The 23,361-nt window shown below is 40.5% G+C and overlaps 1 protein-coding gene across 1 annotated transcript; it reads left to right on the top strand.

Moving 5' to 3' along the window:
- The first annotated feature begins 849 nt into the window (after nucleotides 1–849).
- On the top strand, nucleotides 850–1,443 carry IQCF6 (IQ motif containing F6). The gene is made up of 2 exons (XM_030294303.1): nucleotides 850–864; nucleotides 1,075–1,443. The coding sequence occupies exons 1-2, from the start codon at nucleotides 850–852 to the stop codon at nucleotides 1,441–1,443; spliced, it is 384 nt and encodes a 127-aa protein (XP_030150163.1).
- The last annotated feature ends 21,918 nt before the right edge of the window (nucleotides 1,444–23,361 follow it).

The following is a 23,361-nucleotide window of genomic DNA, read 5'->3' as shown; positions in this document are numbered from 1 at the left end:
TTCCTCCCCCGCCCACCTACTTCTGGTGCCTGGCGCTGTAGGGCATGTTCATATCACCGTAGCAGCATGTGTCGCTGCATCTTCTTACCATGACACAGTAACTGGTGAGAGCCTTCCTGGAAGCCATTTCTAGTGGAATGGTTGGCAAGGATGTATCTATTCCCCACGGTGACTGTGAACGACATAAATCTGTCTCATTTAACCCATACTAAATACGCATATCCCAGCTCTGTTTCTCCTTAGTCATGTCCCAAAAAGGGCTGCAGCCACTCCAACACCACCCAGTAGAAGAGTGACAGAGGTGGTCAGACAGGGGGAGACAGAGGCCCTCTTCAACTGTCTTGCTTTCACAAATTTTACATGAAAGCATACTAGCCTGTGAATGCACTGTTTGGAGGCCCTCCCACGGGCTCTGACACTTAAGCTTCTGGAAATCCAAACTGGCTAGGAGTATTCCTAAGTAAAACCCCTTACTTGAAGGAAAGCTGCATGAGTCTCTTATTGCTGCCGCCAACAGGAACAGAAACAAGTGACTGGAAAGTGTAGAAAGAGCAAGACTTAAGAGGCTAGTTGGGTCTGCGAAATATACTGCAAGCAAGAGATAACGGCCGACCTCCAAAATGATGGGAATTAACAAATGAGGGGACTGGTCAATCCGGAAGGAGGCACGAACAAGAGGAGAGAGGAGAGAGATGTGGCAAAAATGTGGATGGATAGGACCTGATGAGGGAGGAGACCTGTGTGCAGGTGGGCGGAGTCTAACGGGGGGGGGGGGGGGGACTAACAGTTGAGGGCGGGGCTAAAGACTAGGGTGGCCTGATAAATGAGTGGACTCTGAAGACCAGGGCCATGGACACACAAAATGTGAGTAACACCTACACGGAAAGGGTCTGCCTGACAGATAATAAGCAGTGACTACTGATGAGTGGGGGACTGAAAATAAGATGAATGGGCCTGGAAATGGGAGGGCAGGGCCACCTGTGCCAGGCCCCCTTTCTACCCAGCACCACAGATGGGGACAGAAATGGGAGGGTACCCCAATGAGCATCTCCATGTTCTTCCCTCCCCTATCAGTTAGAGAACGCAGCTGTAAAGATTCAGTCATGGTGGCGTGGCAACATGGTGCGCCGGACGTTACTGCACACAGCACTCAGGGCCTGGGTCATCCAGTGCTGGTGGAGGTCGATGCAGGCCAAGATGCTGGAACAGAGACGGCGCCTGGCACTAAGACTCTACACCTGCCAGGAGTGGGCAGTGGTGAAAGTGCAGGCACAGGTTCGGATGTGGCAGGCTCGCAGACGATTTCTTCAGGCACGCCAAGCGGCCTGCATCATCCAGTCTCACTGGCGCTGGCATACCAGTCAAACCCGGGGTCTGATCCGGGGCCGCTATGAGGTCAAAGCCAGCCGGCTGGAACTTGACATCGAAATTCTCTTGACCTAGGGCACTAGTAGAGCCAAGGAGACTGGATCTCTCTTCCAATAAAGACACTTAACTGAGCATACTCTTGCTCTTTGGAAATTAGAGCCATAAAAGAGGGATCAGCCCATCCCAGGGTACCCCACTCTAGGCCCTTACTCTTAATGCAAATCTGACCCATCCTGTACCCAGAAGAGACCCCAGGACCCAGGACAGGCTCTGACACCTCAGCCAGCCTGACTCCAGCTCTCTCCACAAGCAGGGTTAGGCATTGGGCTTTATTTTTCTGCAGCCCCTCCCCAGGCATCTCCATTCAAGATAGGACACCAGAGAGTCACGCTGCAGCCAGAGCCAGATGGGAAGACCAGGATTCCACAGGCCTATGCTAGGCAGGGTCCTCAGGGCCAGTGCAGTGTTTGACAGGGAGCCAGGAAGACAGGGCACCCAGCTGAGCAACAGCAGGACAGGAGCTGTGCCTCACTGGGGGATAGTCAGCCAGAGCTAGCCTCTGGGGAAGACCAGGACAGGAGCCCAGGAGCAGCAGCTGTGCCTGCCGCTTCCACCACCAGGGGTTGAGAGACAAGGTTTCCCTCCCCTCTGCTGGCCACTTCCTGGGAAAACCAGGCACTGTGGGGGAGGGGAGAGAGAGCCCAGGGAGGTAGGGCTGAGGAAACAAGCAGAGGGAGTCCAAGGGTAGGCAAGGACTGTCCCTATGCCACTGGAAGTCATTGGTTTAGGGATATGACCTCTAAATGTTACCACATCTTCAGAAGCAGCTCTTCTGGCCTCCCCCCAAGATCTACTGTATTTGCCCCAACCCTCCCACAGATGGCCACGCCCCCTGCAGGGCCTGTCTCAGGAGCTGATGGCCTGTGCTGGCTGAATTTCTTGCTAACTCTCAGCACCCAGGCTCAGCCCTCTGTCTCTGTCTCTCACAGCCTCTGCTTGGATGCTCAAGGTCCCTCAGATATTTGTCTCTGAACCTGCCTCCCAGAAGCCTGAGGCTCATGACCCTCCCCAGGTGTCTGCAATGGGTGGCCTTGCCTGAGGGGTGGGAGGAAGTGTACAGAAATCAGAGGTCCTCAGGGGCCTTGCATCTGGGTAAGGCTTCCCCTCTCCTCAGGGGTGTGCGTGCGTGCGTGTGGGGCTCAGGGGAGGGTGTTTCCAGAACAGCTATGGCAGAGACGGGGATTCAGGGATCAGTCTGACACCCATTGCCTCCAGTAGCTGCAGGTGGCAGTGATGCAGCCATAGCTTGCTCTTCCAAAGGAACCCCTCCAGGAGCTCTGGACACAGCTCTCATCTGCCCGCCTCGCTGGCGTGAGAGGTAGGAGACTCGCTAGGTCTGCATGCTGAATATGGCAGAATTCTGCATGACTTTCCCTGTAGGCACCACCCCTGCAGCGAGAGATGGTTAAAACCCAGGCTGGCAAGGCTTTACGTCTCTGATTCTCAACCTATGTTTCATTGGAATCCCCTAGGACACAAAACATACCAATGCCTGGACACATCCAGAGATCCTACTTTTTACTGGTCCGTGGAGAGTCCTGGATATTGGAATTCAATGTGCAACCATGATTTGAAAACCGTTGAGTTAAGCCCTTCCCAGCTCAGGTAATATAGCCCACTAGGCCCATGTGGTCCTACCTGGGGATGGTGATGCAGAATTCCAAACTGCTCGCCAGGCTCAAGGTAATTAAGGCTTTCCACTCTGCGATGAGCTAAGAATGCAAAGTAAAACAGGGATTCAGAGGGAGAGCTCCTTTGGTGGAAAATTCTTGGAAGCAAGAAAACACAGGTAGCTGGGGCTGGGATGAGGAGAGGCTGTTGGGGGGAAAATACGTGGGGCCTCTTATCCCCAGAGACAGGACCCCAGGAATATGGCACCATTCCTGTGTGAGCAGTGGAGACTCAGGGACCAGCCCAAGAAGGCCAAGCTTCATCCAAGGTCTAAACTACCACCTTGGGTGTCCCTCTAATGGCCAGGGGTCTTGAGAACCGGAGGTGTCTGGACCTGTGGGTGTTGGGCAACAGACAGCCTGAGGCAGAAGAAATCAATGAGACATAGGATGGGAATCCACAGAGAGGATCTCCTTTAGCAGCCAGGTCTGTGGGTAGAGTCGGCCTGGATTGGTGGAGACACCCAGAGCTTCTCAGCAGAGGTGAGGCTGTAGGTGGGGCTTTCAGAGTCAGACCTCTCAAACCCTCACAGAACATCACAGAACTTCCCTTCTCTTCCCCATCATCATTGAGAATTGAGCTGGAGAAGGAACTCTGCCTGAGAATACACTGAAACACTAGAAGTAGGGATGGGGGGAGGGGGAGACACTTGTAGCCTTGGGGCAGGAGTGGTCCTGAGCACACTCTGAGGGACTTTGTATCCCCATTCTTGCTCTTTCCCCAAGTGACATTGTGTCCCCAAGAGATATTGCCCTAGGCCTGATCAACAAAGAAATATACTGACCTTCAGACTGGCCCAGCATACTAGGCCCCTAAGAAGATAGTTCAGCAAGTAAGGGCCCATCTCCTACTGGTCCCTTGCAGCTCTGAAAAAGGATTCCCAGATGGCATTTCATTCTTGCTCCCAGGATGCTCACTCCATGCTCTCAAGCCCCTCACCTGATACATCTCCAATCTCAGTTCTGATTCCACCATTCAGGGCCTCCATCCTGCCTTGTCTTCTGCTTCTCTCTGTCCCACATGGCAAACCCAAAATGAGATGGTGCTGTGCAATTACAAGATTTGCAGTACAGATACAGTAATTAAGATAGTGCAGTATTGTTGAAAGAATAGATCAATGGAACAGAAGAGAGAGCCCAGAAATAGACTCACACAAATATAGTCAACTGAACTTTGAAAATGGAGCAAAGGCAATCCAATGGAAGGTTTTTTTTCAACGAATGATGTTAAAAAACAACATCCACATGCAAAAAAGGTGAAGCTAGACACAGACCTTACACTTTTTACAAAATTAACTCAAAATGGATCACAGAAGTATAATACTCCGAGAGCTGTGAAAGAATTGATAAGCTGGACCTCATTAAAATAAAAGCTTCTGTTCTGCAAAAGACAGTGGTTACGAGACATAAGAAAAGAAACCACAAACTGGAAGAAAATGTTTGCAAAAGACAGTTGATAAAGATTTGTTATCTAAAATGTACAAATAACCCTGAAAACTTAATAATAAGAAAATGAACAACTCATTAAAAATGAAGAAAAGACCAAGCAGACACTTCACCAGAAAAGAGGTATGGATGGCAAACTAGCATATGAAAATATATTCAACATAATACATTATTAAAGAATTGAAAATTAAAACAATAATGAAATAACCCTACACATCTATTAGGAAGTCAAAAATCCAAAACACTGACAACACCAAATGCTGGCTAAGATGTGGAGCAACAGGAATGCTTATTCAATGCTGGTGGGAATGCTAAATGGCACACCCACTCTGGAGGACAGTTTGGTGGTTTAATACAGAAGCAAACATAGGCTCCCTATATGATCCAGCAATTCAGCTTCTTTGTATTTACTCAAGTGAGTTGAACACTTATGTCTACACAAAAATCTGCATATGAATGTTTATAGCAGTTGTATTCACAATTGTCAAAAGTTGAAGGCAACCAAGAAGACTTTCCAATGGGTAACTGATAAACTTACTGCGGTACATCCATACCACAATGGAATATTTAGTGAAGAAACAAGCTGTCAAGCCACAGAAAGACATGGAGGAATTTTGAACTTAAATCTGAAAAGGTAACATATTGCATGATTCCAACTATATGACATTCTGGAAAAGGCAAACTATGGAGACAGTAAATGGTTGGCAGGTGTCTGGTGGAGGGAATGAGGGATGAACAGGTGAAACCATAGGAGCATTTTATTCTGTATGATACTATAAATCCAGATACATGAAATTATGTATTTGTCAAAACCAGAGAACTACAAAACACAAAGTGAGCTCTCATGTAAACCATGGGCTTTAGTTAATAATAATGCAGCAATACTGGTTTGTCAATTGTAATAAATGTACCACGCTAATGCAAGATGTTAATAATAAGCTAAACTGTGTGCAGCAGGATGAGGAGCAGGGAGCCCAGGGGACCTCTATTTTCTGCTCAATTTTTCCATAAACCTAAAACTGCTTTAAAATGAAAGGCTGTTAATATAAAAAATAAAAGGCATAATGACTAGAACAAAAGTACTAAAGCTGTCTGCATTTGTAAACAGCTTGATTGTGTACATAGAAAGTCATTAAGTATCTACTTGAACACCTACTTGAATATGTGAGTTTAGTACAGTCATGGGATATAATGTCAATATATAAAAATCAGTTGTCCAAAGAAGGTATATAAATGGCCAACAAGCACATGAAAAGATGTGCAGCATCACTAATCATTAGGGAAATGCAAATCAAAACCATGATAAGATATCACTTTGTATCCATTAGGATATGAAGACTTTTCTGAAAAAAACCAACAAACAAAAAAACCCAAAATAGCAAGTGTTGGCAAGGATGTGGAGAAATTGACAAGTTTGTGCATTGCTGGTAGGAATGCAAAATGGTACAGCTATTGTAGAAACTTGTATGGCAATTCTCAAAATATTAAAAATGGAATTACCATGTGACCCAGCAAGTCCAGTTCTGCGTATACACCCAAAAGAAGTGAAAGGAGAAATTCAACAGATAGTATGACCCATGGTTATAGCAACATATTCACAATAACCAAAAGGTGGAAGCAACCCAAGTGTCCATTGATAGATGAATGCATAAACAAAATTAGCACATATGGAATGTTATTCTGCCCTCAAAAATAAGAAAACATCAACATATTTTATAATATGAATGAATCCTGAGGACATAATGCTAAATGAAATAAGCCAGTCACAAAAGAACAAATACTATTATGATTCCTCTTATATGAAACTTCAAGAGTAGCCAAATTCATAGAGACAGAAAGTAGAATGGTGTTTGCCAGGGGGAGGGGGAGGAGGGAATGGGAAATTAGTGTTTAATGGATACAGAGTCACGTGGAGAAGATGAAAAAGATGGATGGTGGTGATGGTTACATAACAGCATGAATATATTTAATCCCATAGAAACATTCTCTTAAAAATAGTTAAAAGGGCAAATTTCATGTCATGTATATTTTAGCACAGTAAAAAAGTAAATTATAACTAACAAAAAACTGGAAAATGAAATTAAACTTAAATAAGCATTTCCAATAGCATCAAAAAAAAAAATCAAATGCCTAAGAAACAGAAATAGAAGATTTCCATGCTGAAAACTACACAACATTGCTGAGAGAAATTAAAGAACACTGAAATAAATGAAAAAATATGCCATATTCATGAATTGAGTGACAATATTGCTAAGATTACAGTTTCCCACAAATTGATCTATATATTCAATAAATCCCAAACAAAATTCCAGAAGATTGTTTTTGTGCAACTTAAAAGGCTGATTCTAAAACCTATGTTGAAAAGCAAAGGACCTAGAACAGCCAAGACAGTCTTGAAAAAAATCAAATAAAATTGAAGAGCTTACCTCACCTGACCTCAAGCCTTACTAGAAAGCTACAGTAATTAAGACAGTGTGGTGTTTATTACGATAAATAGATCAATGAAACAAAATAGAATCTGGAAACAGTCTCACCCATTTGTGGTCAACTAGTATGATCTAAGTCCTAAATATAAAAGCTAAAAATAAAGTTTCTAGGAAAAAAAAAAGGAATGTAGTGATATCCATGAAAATGACACAGTGGATGGCTCCTAGGCCCATTCCTCCATAGAAACATCAAAAAGTCAAACAAAAACTATCAAAACCAACTTTGTCAGAACTCTACAAAACAGTCAAAAGTTTACAGCAACCAAATGAATGCTGATTAAAGAAAAAGGCAATTTAAAAACAGTAGGAAGACTTTGTGGAATTTTTACTTGCCATTGTCCCATCCCTCCTCTTCAGAATGAGGGCTGTCTTGCAGATGGCAGCCCAGTGTGGGACCTGGTTACTGATTCCAGAGCAGAGCAGACCATAGAATCATGTTTGCTGGTCTAATCTGTCTGGGTGTTACCTGAAGGACTAATGCGAAGCACCTGCCTTTGGTTTGCCAATCTCAGAGCTCATTTGGGGTGGAAAAGCAGTAAGCGTTCCTGGAACAATGTAAGGCAAATGAACAACCTCAGCTGTTTGGGGGAAAAGATTATATATTAGGCACACAACAGAGTGCTAAAAGCCTCATGGGAAAATCTGGGTGTAGTTTCCTTCAGAAATTAAGGCATTCAAAGTGCCCATGTGTACTGGGAAATTAAAAAAGCCATGTTCATGACCAGGGCAAGACTTATGCTCAGAAGACACCTGCAAAGACCTAAATCTTTCATCCCTGTCTCATCCCTAAGCTGTTTGGAAGCAAAGACTAAGGCAGATGGCCAGGCTAAATGGCCTGGCTAAGTGTTGAGGGAGTGTCCCAGTGCAGAATCAACTTGCAAAAAGTAGAAGAGTTCTTTTTTCTTCTCTCTCTTGGAATTCAAGAAATTTTCCAATAAATCACTAGCTGAACACAGGTAAAGGAAGACAGACTTCAGAAACCACACATTACAAAGAACATAGACTTGGGGAGCTTGGGTGGCTAAGTTGGTTGAGCATCCGACTTTGGCTCAGGTCATGATCATATGGTTCATGGGTTCAAGCTCCATGTTGGGTTCACTGCTGTCAGCATGGAGCCCACTTTGGATCCTCTGTCCTCTTCTCTCTTTGCCCCTACTCCATACACATGCATGCACACACACACACTCTCTTTCTCCCAAAAATACATAAACATTTAAAAAAGAACACAGACTTAAAATAATAATTTAGAAAAGTCACTAACCAAACAACCATAGCCCACAACAAGCCACAAAAACACAACTTGGGAAGAGAGAAGATTCTGACTTCCAGAGTTGCCACATTATAATCAAAATGTCCAGTTTTCAACAAAAAGTTACAAAACATGTGAAGAAACAGGAAAGTATGACACATTCACAGGAGAAATGACCAGAAATTGTCCCTGAGGAAGCACAGACATTGAGTCTACCAGAAAAAGAATCTAAATCAATGGTCCTACATATTCTCAAAAAGCTACAGGATATCAGAGACAAAGAGTTAAAGGAAACTGGGACAACAATGTATGAACAAATAGAGAATATTGATAAAGAAAAATAAATTATAAAAAGGAACCAAATAGAAAATCTAGAGTTGAAATGTACAGTAACCAAAATGAAAACTACTAAAAGGTAGTTTTCAGCAGATTTCAGCAGGCAGAAGAAAGAATCAGTGAACTTGAAGATAGGACAATCCAGTCTGAGGAGAATAAATAAAAGAAGAATGAAGAAAGGGGAACAGAGCTTAGGAGAGCGAGACACCATCAAAAGTACTAAAATATGCATAATGGGAATCCCAGATTAAGAGGACAGAGAGTAAGGGACAGACAGAATATGTGAAGACACAGTGCCTGAAAACGTCTCACATTTAATAAAATACAATAATCTAAATATCTTAAAAGTTCAATGAACTCCAAGAAGGATAAACATAAAGAAACCCACACTGAGGCACTTTATAATTAAATTGTCTAAGGCCAATGACAAAAAGAGAATCTTGACATTAGCCAAAGAAAAATTCATCATGCATAAGAGACTTAGTAAAATTAATGGATTTCTCATTAGAAATCAGGGAGATGAGAAGGGAGTGGGATATTTTTAAAGAGCCCCTAAGAGACTTTAGATTCAAAGACAGAAAGGTTGAAAGTAAAAGGATGAGGGGTGCTTGGGTGGCTCAGTTGGTTAAGCGTCTGACTTCGGCTCAAGTCATGATCTCACAGTTTGTGAGTTCAAGCCCTACGTCAGGCTCTGTGCTGACAGCTTACTCAGAGCCTGAAGGCTGCTCTGGATTCTGTCTCCCTTTCTCTCTGCCCCTCCCCCGCTCACACTCTGTCTCTGTCTCTCTCAAAAATAAATAAGCATTAAAAAAAAAAAAAAGAAAGTAAAAGGATGGAAAGACAGATTCCACGCAAACAGTAAACAAAAGAGCTGTAATGGCTGTACTATTACTATTTTAAAATGTCTATATTAAAAAGAGAGATCTCGGGGTGCCTGGGTAACTCAGTCAGTTAAGCTTCCGACTTCGGCTCAGGCTGTGATCTCATGGTTCATGGGTTCAAGCCTTGCATTGGATTCTGTGCTAACAGCTCAGAGCCTGGAGCCTGCTTCAAATTCTGTGTCTCTTTTTCTCTATGCCCCTTCCCCACTTGTGCTCTCTCTCTCTCTCACTCTCAAAAATAAATAAAAACAATTTAAAAAATGAAAAAAAAGAGAAAGATCTCAAACAGAAAGGGGACAAAAATGTCAACCAGCAATACTATATTCAGCAAAACTGTCCTTCAAGAATGAGGTAAAAATAAAGACTGCCCCAGACCAACAAAACCTGAGGGAGTTTTTCACCATTAGACATGCCTTATGAGAAGTACCAACAAGAGTTCTTTAAATTGAAATGAAAAGACATTAAACAGGAACATGAAAGCATATGAAAGTATAAATCTTACTAGTAAAGGTAAGTATAAAGACAAATACAGAATACTGTCATACTGTAATGGTAATGTAATGGTAATGTAAATCACTTTTAACACTGGTGTAAAAATTAAAGTACAGAAGTATTAAGAATAACTATAAACGGGTGCCTGGGTGACTCAGTCAGTTAGGTGTCTGACTTTAGCTCCAGGCATGATCTCAGTTTGTGGGTTCGAGCCCTGCATCAGGCTCTGTGCTGGCAGCTCAGAGCCTGGAGCCTACTTCAGATTCTGTGTCTCCCTCTCTCTCTGCACTTCCCCCACTCACACTCTGTCTCTCTCTCAAGGATAAATTTTTAAAAAAATTTTTTTAAAAGAATAACTATAAACAAAGTTGTTAATGAAAGCACAAAGTTTTAGAAAAGTAAAATCTGGGGCACCTGGGTGGCTCAGTCGGTTAAGCGGCAGACTTGGGCTCAGGTCATGATCTCACAGTTTGTGGGTTTGAGCCCCACGTTGGGCTCTGTGCTGACAGCTCAGAGCCTGGAACCTGCTTCAGATTCTGTGTCTCCCTCTCCCTCTGCCCCTTCCCTACTCACATGTGCACGCGCGCTCTCTCTCTCTCAAAAATAAACATTAAAAAAAATTTTTTTTAAAGGTAAAATCTGACATCAATAACAAAACGTGTGTGTGGGGGGGATAACATGTAGAGTTTTTATATATGATTAAAGTTAAGTTGTTACAGCTTAAAATAGACTAACATACCTATAAATTGTTTGATGTAAACCTCACAGTAAGCACAAAGGAAATAACCCAAAGTAGGTACACAAAAGATAAAGAGAAAAGAATCAAAGCATATCACCACAAAAAAATCCCTTCAAATCACAATAAAGACAATAAGAGAGTAAGATAGGAATAAGAGAGCTACAAAAAAGACATAAAACAATTAACAAAATGGCAAGAGTAAGTCCTTACCTATCAATAATTACTTCAAATGTAAATAGACTAAACAATCCAATCAAAAGACATATTGTGGATGAATGGATTTACACTTGATCTTAGCCAAAAGGTCAAGCATGGATGAATGGATTTAAAAACAAAGTCGGGGCACCTGGGTGGGTCAATCGGTGAGCATCCAACTCTTGATTTTGGCTCAGGTCATTATCTTAAGGTTCAGTTAGTAAGTTTGAGCCTTGTGTCAGGTTCCACACTGACAGAGCAGAGCCTGCTTGGGATTCTCTCTCTCCCTCTCTCTCTGCCCCTAACCCCCTCAAAATAAACAAATTAATTAAAAAAAAAAAAGGAAATCCTTTAAAAAATAAGATAAGAAATAAAAACAAAACCAAACAACATGCTGTCTACAAGTCACCTTAGATTTAAGGACACATATAGGCTACACATGAAGGGATAGAGGAAGATATTACATGCAAATGAGAACCAAGAGAGCAGCAAAGAAGGTTATTGTATAATGATTAAAGGGTCAATGCAACAAGAATATATAACAGCTTGAAATATGCGTACACTCAACATCAAAGCACCTAAGTATACAGAGCCAATGCTGGCAGATATAAATGGAGAAATACACACCAATACAATAAAATAGTAGGAGACTTTAATACCCCACTCTCAGTAATGGATAAATCATCCAGACAGAAAATCAATAAGGAAACAGAACTGAACAACACTATAGACCAAATGGCTCTAACAGGCCTATGTAAAACATTCCCCCCAACAGCAGCAGCATATTCATTTTTCTCAAGGGCACATTTTTTTCTCCAGGATAGATCATATGCTAGGTCACAAAACAAATCTTAATAAACTTAAGAAGAGTGAAGTCATTCCAAGTATCTTTTCTAATCACAATGCAATGAAAATAGAAATCAGTAACAGAAAGAAAAGGGGGAAATTCACGAATACATAGAAATTAAACAAAAACTCTTAGCCGTTGAGCCAAAGAAGAAATAGAAAAGGAAATTAGAAAATATATTCATAAACAAACAAAAGTGAAAATACCTTATACCAAAACTTGTAAGATGTAGCAAAAGCAGTTATACAAAGGAAATTCATAGCAACAAATGTCTATCTAAAATAGAAGATTTCAGGGGCGCCTGCCTGGCTCAGTGGGTACAGTATCTGACTTTTGATCTCACAGTTGTGAGTTCAAGCCCCACACTGGGCACAAAGCCTACTTAAAAAATAAAAATAAATAAGTAAATAAAAATAGAAGATTTCAAACAACCTAACTTTATACCGCAAAGAACTAGAAAAAGAACAAACTAAACCCCAAATCGGTAGAAAGAAAAAAATAAAGCAGAAATAAATGAAACAGAGAATACAAAAACAATTTAAACATTGATGAAATTAAGGGTTGATGGACTAAGAAAAATAGAGAAGATTCAAATAAATAAAATTGTGAGTAAAAGAGGAAACTTTACAATCGATGCTACAGAAATAAAAAGAATCATAAGGGACTATTATGAAAAACTATATGCCAACAAACTGGGCAATGCAGCAGAAGTCAAAAAATTCCTAGAAACACATCAAGACTGAATCAAGAAACAGAAAGCCTGGACAGACCAATAACAAAAAGGAAGGCTAGAGCAGCAATCAAAACACTCCCAACAACAGAAGACATGAATACACATTTTTCCAAAGAAGACATCCAGATGGCTAACAGACACATGAAAAGATGCTCAACATCACTCATCATCAGGGAAATACAAATCAAAATCACAATGAGAGACCACCTCACACCTGTCAGAATGGCTAAAATTAACACAGGAAACAAGTGTTGGCAAGGATGTGGAGAAAGGGAAACCCTCTTGCACTGTTGGTAGGAATGCAAACTGGTGCAGCCACTCTGGAAAACAATATGGAGGTTCCTCAAAAAGTTAAAAATGTAACTATCTTAGATCTAGCAATTACACTACTAGGTATTTACTCAAAGGACACAAAAATACAGATTCAAAGGTGTACATGGATCCTGATGTTTGTAGCAGCATTATCAAAAATAGCTAATCTATGGAAAGAACCCAAATGTCCACTGGCTAATAAATGGATAAAGAATAAGTGGCATATATGCAATCGAATATTACTCAGCCGTCAAAATGAATGAAATCTTGCCATTTGCGATGATGTGGGTGGAGCTAGAATGTATCATACTAAGTGAAATAAGTCAGTCAGAGAAAAACAATACCATATGATTTCACTCATATGTGCAATTTAAGAAACAAAACAGATGAACATACAGAATGGGGGACAAAAAAGAGGGAAACAAACTGTAAGAGACTCTTATGGATGGAGAACAAACTAAGGGCTGATGGAGAGAGATGGGTGGGGGATGGGATACATGGGTGATGGGTATTAAGGAGGGCACCTGTTCTGATGAGCACCGGGTGTTGTATGTAAGTGATGAACCACTGAATTCTACTCTTAAAACCAATACTGCACTGTATGTTAACTAACTAGAATTTAAATAAAATTTTGAAAAAAAAAAAACCCCACTCTCAACAAATAAAAGTCTAGGACCAGATAGCTTCATGGGTGAATTCTACCAAACATTTAAAAAAAATTAAAAACAGTCCCCAAACTCTTACAAATTAGAAGAAGAGAGAACACTTCAAATTCATTTTATGAGGCCAACACTACCCTGATACAAAAGTCAAAAACACCACAAGAAAAGAAATCTTCAGGCCAATATTCTTGATGAATATACATGCAAAATCCCTCAAGAAAATACTAGCAAACCAAATTTATTAGCTCATTAAAAGGATCATACAAAGTGACCAAGTAGGATTTATCCCTAGAATACAAAGATCCCAGGGATCTGGGGGCTCAGTCGGTTAAGCATGTGACTCTTGATTTTGGCTCAAGTCATGATCCCAGGGTCATGGGATCGAGCCCCATGTCAGGCCCCCCGCTGTGAAGCCTATTTAAGATACACTCTCTCTTTCTGCTGCCCCTCTCCTCCACTCCCATTCTCTCTCTCTCTCAAATAAAAAAACAAAACAAACAAAAAGATCCCAACAAACGCAAATGAATCAGTGTGAGATACCACATTAACAGAACGAAGGATAAAAATCACATGATCATCTCAAGATGCAGAAGAACATTTGACAAAATTCAACACCCTTTTGTGATTAAAACAAACCACAACTCTCAACAAATTAGGTATCAAAGGAACTTACGTCAGGGGTACGCAGACGGCTCAGTCAGTTAAGCAACCTATGCTCAGGTTCATGAGTTCAAGCCCTGCATGGGCTTCTCTATCTCCATCTCTCTCTGTCCCTCCCCCATTCTTTCTCAAACATAAATAAACATTAAAAAAAAAAAGACACTTGGGGCGCCTGGGTGGCGCAGTCGGTTAAGCGTCCGACTTCAGCCAGGTCACGATCTCGCGGTCCGTGGGTTCGAGCCCCGCGTCGGGCTCTGGGCTGATGGCTCAGAGCCTGGAGCCTGTTTCTGATTCTGTGTTTCCCTCTCTCTCTGCCCCTCCCCCGTTCATGCTCTGTCTCTCTCTGTCCCAAAAATAAATAAACGTTGAAAAAAAAAATTAAAAAAAAAAAAGACACTTATTTAGAAGGAACATAATAAAGGACATTTACGGAAAGCCCAAAGTTAATAGCATACTCAGTGGTGAAATCATACTCAGTGGTGAAAAGGTGAAAGTTTTTCCTCTAAGATTTGGAGCAGGGAATGGGTGTCCACTCTTATCTCTTCTATTCAACATAGTACCAGAAGTCTTACTCAGAGCAATTAAGCAAGAAAAATTTTAAAAACTCTAAATCCAAAAGAAAAAAGTAAAATGATCTGTTTGCAGATGTCATGATCTCATATGTTAAAAACCCTAAAATTACACACACACACACACACACACACACACACACACACACACAACCTGTTAGACTTAAACACTTTCAGTAAAGTTTCAGGATGCAAAATCAACAAACAAACAAAACTCAGGTGTATTTCTTTGTTTTTTTAAATTTTTTTAATGTTTACTTTTGAGAGAGAGACAGAGTGTAAGGGGGGGGTGGAGTGAGGGGGAAGAGAGGGAGACACCGAATCAAGAGCAGGCGCCAGTGTCTGAGCTGTCATAAAGCCTGACACAGAGCTGGAACTCACGAACTGTGAGACCATGACCTGAGCCGAAGTCGGACACTTAACCAACTGAGCCACCCAGACGCCCCAATCAGTTGCATTTCTATACACTAACAATGACCTATCTGAAAAGGAAATTAGGAAGACAGTAGCATTTACAATAACATCAAAAAGAATAAAATACCTGGGAATAAACTTAACCAAGGAGGTGAAAGACTTGTACACTTTAAACTATAAAACACTGATGAGAGAAATTAGAGACATAAATTAATGGAAGAATACCCCATGTTTATGGATTAGAAAAATTAATGCCATCAAAATGTCCATATGATCCAAAATAATCTACAGATTCAATTTAATCTCTATCAAAATTCCAACACCATTTTTTTTTTTACAGAAATAGCAAAATTCATTTGGAATCAAAGAAGACCCCAAATAACCAAAGCAATTTTGAGCAAGAAGGATAATGCTGGAGGTGTCCTATTCCTTGATTACAGACTATATTATAAAGCTCCAGTAATCAAACAGTATGGTATTGACATAATAACAGACATATAGGTCAGTGGAACTGAATAGGGAGCCCAGAAATAAACCCATGCATATATGATCAATTGGTCTTCGACAAGGGTGCCAAGAATACACAACCGGGAAAAAAACAGTCTCTTCAATAGGCGGTAATGGGAAAATTAGACTTCCACATGCAAAAGAAAGATATTGTACCTTTATTTCACACCACATATAAAAGTCACTCAAAATGGATTAAGACTCAAATATAAAAGCTAAAACAATAAAACGTTTAGAAGAAAACATAGGGAAAAGCTTCTAGACATTGGACTTGGTATGATTCTTGGATATGACAACAAAAGCACAGGCATTTAAAAAAAATACTAAGTGGGATTCCACAAAATTAAAAAGCTTCTTCACAACAAAGGAAACAATCAACAAAATGAAAAAGCAACTTATGGAACAGGAGAAAATATTTGCAAACCATCTATCTGGTAAGGGGTCAATATCCAAAAATATAAGGAACTCCTACAACTCAGTAACTACAAACAAACAAAAAAACCAAATAGGTAAAGGACTTGAATACACATTTCACCAAAGAAGACATACAAATGGCCAATAGGTAATGAAAATGTGCTCAACATCACTCATCATCAGGAAATGCAAATCAAAACCGTAATAAGATATCTCCTTACACCTGTTAGAATGGCTAGAATCAAAAAGACAAGAAACAAGGAGCACCTGGTGGCTCAGTCAGGTTAAGCATCTCTCAGTTTTGGCTCAGGTCATGATCCCATGGTTCGTTGGACTGGACCCTTAGGGCTCTGAGCTGACAATGTGGAGCCTGCCGTAGGATTCCTCTCTCTCCCTCTCTGTCCATCTCTCTCTCTCTTTCTCTCTCAAAAAAAAAAAAAAAAAAAAAAAAAAAGACAAGAAACAAGTGTTGGTGAGGATGTGGAGAAAAGGAAGTCCCATACACTTGTGATGGGAATGTAAATTGGTGCAGCCACTGTGGAAAACAATATAGAGTTTCCTTAAAAAAATTTAAAATAGAATTACGATATGATTGAGTAATTCCACTACTAGATATTTATCCAAAGAATATGAAAACACTAATTCTAAAAGATATATGCACTTGTATGTTTATTGCAGCATTATTTACAATAGCAAAGATATGGAAGCAACCAAGTTGCCTATCAATAGATGAATGGACAAAGAAGATGTGGTCTATATGCACAATAGAATATTACTCAGCCATAAAAAAGAATGAGATCTTGTCATTTGCAACAACATGATTGGACTTAGAGTACATAATGCTAAGTGAAATAAGTAAAAAAGAGAAGACAAATACCATATGATTTTACCCCACATGTGAATTTAATAAACAGAACAAATAAAAAACAGAGAAAAGAGACAAACAAAAACCAGACTCTTTTTAATGTTTATTTATTTATTTTGAGAGAGAGAGAGAGAGAGAGTGAGCAGGGGAAGGGAAGAGAGAGGAGAGGGAGAATCCCAAGCACACTCCACGCCATCAGTGCAAAGTCTATCATAGGACTTGATCCACAAACCGTGAGATCATGGCCTGAGCTGAATCAAGTGTTGGACGCTTAACTGACTGAGCCACCCAGGTGCTCCCCAAAACCAGACTTTTAAATACAGAGAACAAACTGATGGTTGCCCGAGGGGAAATGGGGGGTGGTGGTGGTGGTGGGTGAAATAGATAAAGAGGATTAAGAGTACACTTATCATGATGAGCACTGAGTAATGTATACAGTTGCTGAATCATCGTGGGGGGTGAGAAAAAACAGAATTGTTGAATCATTATGTTGTGCAAAGTAATATAACACTGTATGCTAATTATACTTCAGTTAAAAAAAAAAGAAGAAAACGTGACATATATCCTATCACACACTCACAGTGTGTGGCCATAAAAAGGAAGGAAATGCTGTCATTTGCAACACGAATAAACCTGGAGGACATTATGCTAAGTGAAATAAGCCAGATACAGAAGGACAAATACTGCATGATCCCACTTTTATGAGAAATCTAAAATAGTCAAATTCAAAGGAGAATAATCATTACCATAATGCTTGGGAGAGGTGGCGGCCAAAGCGTACAAAGTTTCAGTTATGTAAGATGAGTAAATTCTGGAGATCTGCCATACAACATAGAGCCCATAATGAACAATACTGTAGTGTATACTTAAAAATTAGCTAAGAAGGTAGATTTTTTTTTTTTTTGCCAAGGGCCTCTTAGCAAAAAAGAAAAATTTTAATTTAGTAAATAAAGAGAAAGGAAGGAATCTTTTGGATGGCTTTGATTTCAGTGATGGTCTCATGGGTGTAGACTTATCTCCAAACTAATGGTATTGTATACATTAAATATGTACAGCTTTCTGTATGTCAATCATGCCTTGAAAGAGTGGCTTTAAAAAGAATTATAAGAGGGGCTCCTGGGTGGCTCAGTAGTTTAAACGTCAGACTCTTGGTTTTGTTCAGGTCATGATCTCTCTGTTTGGGAGTTCGAGCCCCGCTGTCAGCACAGAGCCTGTTTGGGATTCTCTCTCTCCCTCTCTCTCTCTGCCCTTCTCCCACTCATACTCACTCATTCTCTCTCCTTCTCTCTCTCAAAATAAATAAGTAAACTTAAAAAATTGTTTTTAATAAAAAGAATTATAAGTATACTATGAACAATTATACTCCAACAAATCAGATAATATACATGAATTGGACCCATTCATAGAAACACACAAATTATCAAAACTGCCCCAAAGAAAAATCTGAAATAGACCTATCAGAGATTGAATCACTAATCAAAAACTCCCAATATGAAAAGTTCAGGATCAGGTGGCTTTACTGGTGAATTATACTAGACATTTAAAAAATTAACACCAATCTTTTCCAAACTCTTCCAGAACACAGAAGAGGGGAGAATACTTCCTAACTCATTCTATGAGGCCAATATTACCCTCATGCTAAAACCAGGCAAGGATGCCACAAGGAAAGAAAACTGCAGATCGATATCCCTTATGAATATAGATGCGAAAATCCTCAACAATATACGACTAAAGCAGATCCAAAAGCATATTAAAAAGACTGTACACAATGACCAAGTGAGATTTATCCCTGGGATTTAAGGCGGTTCAACATACAAAAGCCATTCAATGTAATAGAACAAAGGGGAAAAAATCCTATGAACATCTCCATTGATGCAGTGAAAGCTTTTGGCAAAATCCAACATCCTTTCATGATGAAAACATTCAGAGAACAAGGAATGGAAGATCCTGAACATGATAAAGGGCAATTAGGAAACGCCCCTGCTAACATCATACTCAATGGTAAAAAGACACAGCTTTCTCCCTAAGATTAGAAATAAGACAAGGATGCCCACTTTCACCAATGTTCTTCAACACTGTACTGGAAGTTCTAACCAGAGAAATTAGGCAAGGGAAATAAAGCATCCAAACTGGAAAATAAAGAATAGAGCTATCTCTGTTCACAGGTGACATAATTGCACAAATAATACATCCCAAAGAATTTTTTTTTTAAAACTACTAGAAGTAAGAAATGAATTCAGCAAAGTGGCAGATACAATACCAACACACAAAAATCAGTTGTGTTACTATACACCAGTAATAAACAATCTGAAAATGAAATTAAGAAAACAATTCCATAATTTACAATAGTATCACAAAGAATAGTGTATCTAGGAATAAATCTACTCAGGGAAGTGAAAGACTCACATATGGAAACTATAAAACATTGCTGAAAGAAATTATAGAAGATCTAAGTAAATAGAAAAACATCCTGTGTTCATGGGTTGGAAGACTTAATAATTTTAAGATGGCAATAATCCCCAAAGTGGGCTACAAATCCAGTACAATTCCTATCAAAACCCCAATGGTCTTATCTAAAGAAATAAAAAAGCAAATCTTCAAATTCATATGGAATTGAATAGTCAAAACAATTTTGAAAAAAAAAAGGACAAAATTAGAGTACTCACATTTCACAATTTCAAAACTTACTATGAAATTACAGTAATCAAATCAGTGTGGTACAGGCATACAGATAGATGTAGTGCTGAGACGACTATCCATATGCAAAAAATGAAGTTGGACTCCTCCCACTGTACATAAAAATTAACTCACAATGGATCAAGGACCTAAATATAAGAGCTAATACCATAAAACTCTTAGAAGAAGGCAAGGGGTAAAAATCTTCATGACCTTGGATTTGGCAATGAATTTTTAGGTTACACCAAAAGCATAAGCAACAAAAGGGAATATAGATAAATTATTTCACCGAAATAAAAAACGTGAGTGCATCAAAGGACATTATCAAGAAAGCAAAAAGACAACCTACAGAATAGGAGAGAATATTTACAAATCATACATCTGATAACGGTCTGGTATCCAACCATCAGCTAAGTGAAAGAAGCCAGACACACAGGATCACATACTGCATGATTCCATTTATACCAATATCCAGAATAGGAAAATCAATAGAGATAGAAAGTAGATTGACTGGTGATTTGCCACAGGCTGAAGGAAGGAAGAATGGGGAGTAACTGCTTAATGGGTCCAGGGTTTTATTTGAGATGATGAAAATGTTTCAGAACTATAGAGAGGTGTTGACTGTATAACAGTGTGAATTTATTAAATGCCACTGAATTGCCAATTTTAAAATGGTTAGTTTTATGTTATATTAGTTTTGCCTCTTAAAAAAAAGTATAGACCAAAAAAACAGGAGAATGTGTTCACAAACTTGGGGCAGGCAAAGATTTCTTGGACAGATCATAAAGGTACTAACCATATGCCAGAGGGAAGGGGGGCAGGGGAATGGGCAAAATGGGTGAAGAAGAGTGCATGATACAGGCTTCCAGTCATGGAATGAATAAGTCACGAGGATAAAAGGCACAGCATAGGGAGTACAGGCAATGGTACTGTGATAGCATGTCTGGTGACAGATGGCAGCTACACCTGTGGTGAGCACAGCAGAACATATAGAGAAGTTGAGTCACTATGCTGTACACCTGAAATTAATGTCACATTGTGTGTCAACTATACTAAAAAAAAATGTAAGGCACTAACCTTAAAAAAACAAAATTAAAGTCTTTGCTCATTAACTGAGTAAGATAAGTAAAAGCAAAACTACAGAATAGAGAAAAGGTTCACAATACATTTATCCAATAAACTCATCCTGCACATATAAAGAATTCCTACAAAACAGTATTAAAAAAATAAATAGCCCAATAAAATGAGCAAAAGATTTGAAGTACTTCAAAAAAGAAGATACAGAATAGCCTAAAAGAAGGTGAGAAACTGCTCAGTATAATTTACCACCAGAGAAATACAAATTAAAACCATAATAAGGGGGCGTCTGGGTGGCTCAGTTGAGTATCTGACTTCCGCTAAGGTCACGATCTCGTGGTTGGTGAATTCCAGCCCCATATTGGGTTTGCTGCTGTCATCCCCGAGCCCACTTCTGATCCTCCGTTCCCCTCTCTGCCCTTCTCCAGCTCACAGGCACACGCATATGCGCGCTCTCTCTTAAAAATGAACATTAAACACACACACACACACACACACACACACACACACAGAGTAAGATGCCACTAGACACGCACTACAGTTAAAAGGACTGGCAAGTGGCAAAGAGTATCTGGGATATATTGGTGTAAAATGGCACAATCAAGGGGTGCCTGGGTGGCTCATTCGGTTAAGTGTCTGACCTCAGCTCAGGTCATGATCTCGTGGTCCATGAGTTCGAGATCCGCGGCAGGCTCTGTGCTGACAGCTCAGAGCCTGGAGCCTACTTCAGATTCTGTGTCTCCCTCTCTCTCTGACCCGACCCCACTCACACTCTGTCTCTCAAAAATGAATACATGTTGAAAAAACAGTTTTTAATGGCATAATCACTTGAGAAAACCATTTGGAAATTTCTGATAAAGATTAAAAATCCCTGACTCTATGACTCAGCCATTCTACTCTTAGGCATTTACTAGAGAAAGTTGAAAACCTATGTCTACAAAAAGGCTTGCTCAAAAGTGTTCATAGTAGATGTATCTATAACAGCTTTAAAAATTGGAAACAGTCCAATATACATCTACAGGAGAATGGAGAGCGGAATTCCAGTGTATTTGTACAATGGAATATTACTCGGCAATAAAAAAGAAACAAAGATTCGATTCTCACAGCAACATGGATGAATCACATAAACAGATTTAGAGAAAAAAGTCAGACACAAAAGGGTACATACGGTATGACTCTATATAATAAAGTTCTAGGCAAAGCTAGTTAATGGTGATCAGAATCAAACAGTGGTCATCTCTGGGAGGACGTGGTAGTTACTGGAAAAGGGGCAGGGGGGATCTTTGAGGAGGAAAGAGAAAGTTATATATCTAGATTTGGGTGATGTTTACATCAGGGTACACGTTTGTCAAAATTCACAGAATTGTACCCCTAAAATCTGTGTATCTTATAGTATGCAGAATACTGCTCAATATTTGTTTTAAAATCAGACAAGCCTCAAATCTCCCTACAGCAACCACTCAAGGCTAGAAGACAACAGAGAAATGCCCACCAAGTTTTGAGGGGAAGAGTCTGGACGGTGAGGAAGGTGGTCGAAGGTACAGGCCTCCAGTGACAAAACAAGTGAGTGCTAGGGATGTTCCCTACCGCGTAGTGACTGAAGCTATGCTGCTGCAAGCTTATACAGGGAAGTCAACAGAGTGGATCCCAAGAGTTCTTGTCACAAGGAAAAAAGGTTTTTTCCTTGTTTTGCTTTCTCTTTTCATTTTATCTCCAAGAGATAACAGATGCTAACTAAATTTTTTGTGGTGATCATTGCACAATATGTGTAAGTCAGCCCACTCTGCTGTACACCTGAGATACACAGCGATATGGGTCGACTGTATCAATAAAACCGGGGAAAAAAGAGATATTTTTTAAAGGTTTTTTTTTTTTAATGTTTACTTTTATTTTTTGAGAGAGAGACAGAGTATGAGCGGGGAGGGGCAGAGAGAGGGGGAGACACTGAATCCAAGAAGGCTCCAGTCTCCCAGCTGTCAGTACAGAGCCCTACACGGGCTCAAACTCACCAATCGCAGGATCATGACCTGAGCCGAAGTCGGACACTCAACCGACTGAGCCACCCAGACGCCCCTAAAAAGTTTGGTGTGTGTGTGTGTGTGTGTGTTTTAATTAAAAAAAGAGGAGCCTGTTAGGTGGAAAACTGGTGGCCGAGGACACGGAGGGCAAGGAGAGACGGAAGGAAGGGCCAGGGCGCTCCAGACTGGTAGGTGGCGGGTTTAAGAAGCAAGCCGACTTACAGGCTGGTCCAGGCTTGTCTTTGACCCTGCCGGATCTGAGGCCTTAGCCCCGTTCAGAAGTTCTCAGCGCCACATTGCTCTCTCCAGGCCTCCTGCTTGAAAATGGCTCCCGCACTCGGATGGCGGCTGCGCGCATTCCAGGGACAGGGGAGGGGCGAGGAGCCCCCAAGGCCTGGATCCAGCTTGTGGCTCAGCAGCCAGCGGCCACGTGCCCCAGGCCGCTTCCTCCCACAGCGCGTAAGCGGTATCCTGGGTGGGATCCTGGAACAGAAAAAGGGTATTAGGGGGAAACTAGGAAATCTGAATCAGCTATGAATTTTTAGTTAATAAGAAGGTACCACTGTTTCCCCATTAATTGTAACAAATGTACTATTTGTTACTAATTTACTCATGTAAACTAATAATAGAGGAATCTGGGTGTGGGGCCTGTGGGAACTCTGTATCGTCTCTCACAATTTTTTTA

This window comes from Lynx canadensis, chromosome A2 (assembly GCF_007474595.2).
Source record: "Lynx canadensis isolate LIC74 chromosome A2, mLynCan4.pri.v2, whole genome shotgun sequence".
Lineage (NCBI taxonomy): Eukaryota > Metazoa > Chordata > Mammalia > Carnivora > Felidae > Lynx > Lynx canadensis.
This window is presented reverse-complemented; position numbering and strand designations above follow the sequence as displayed.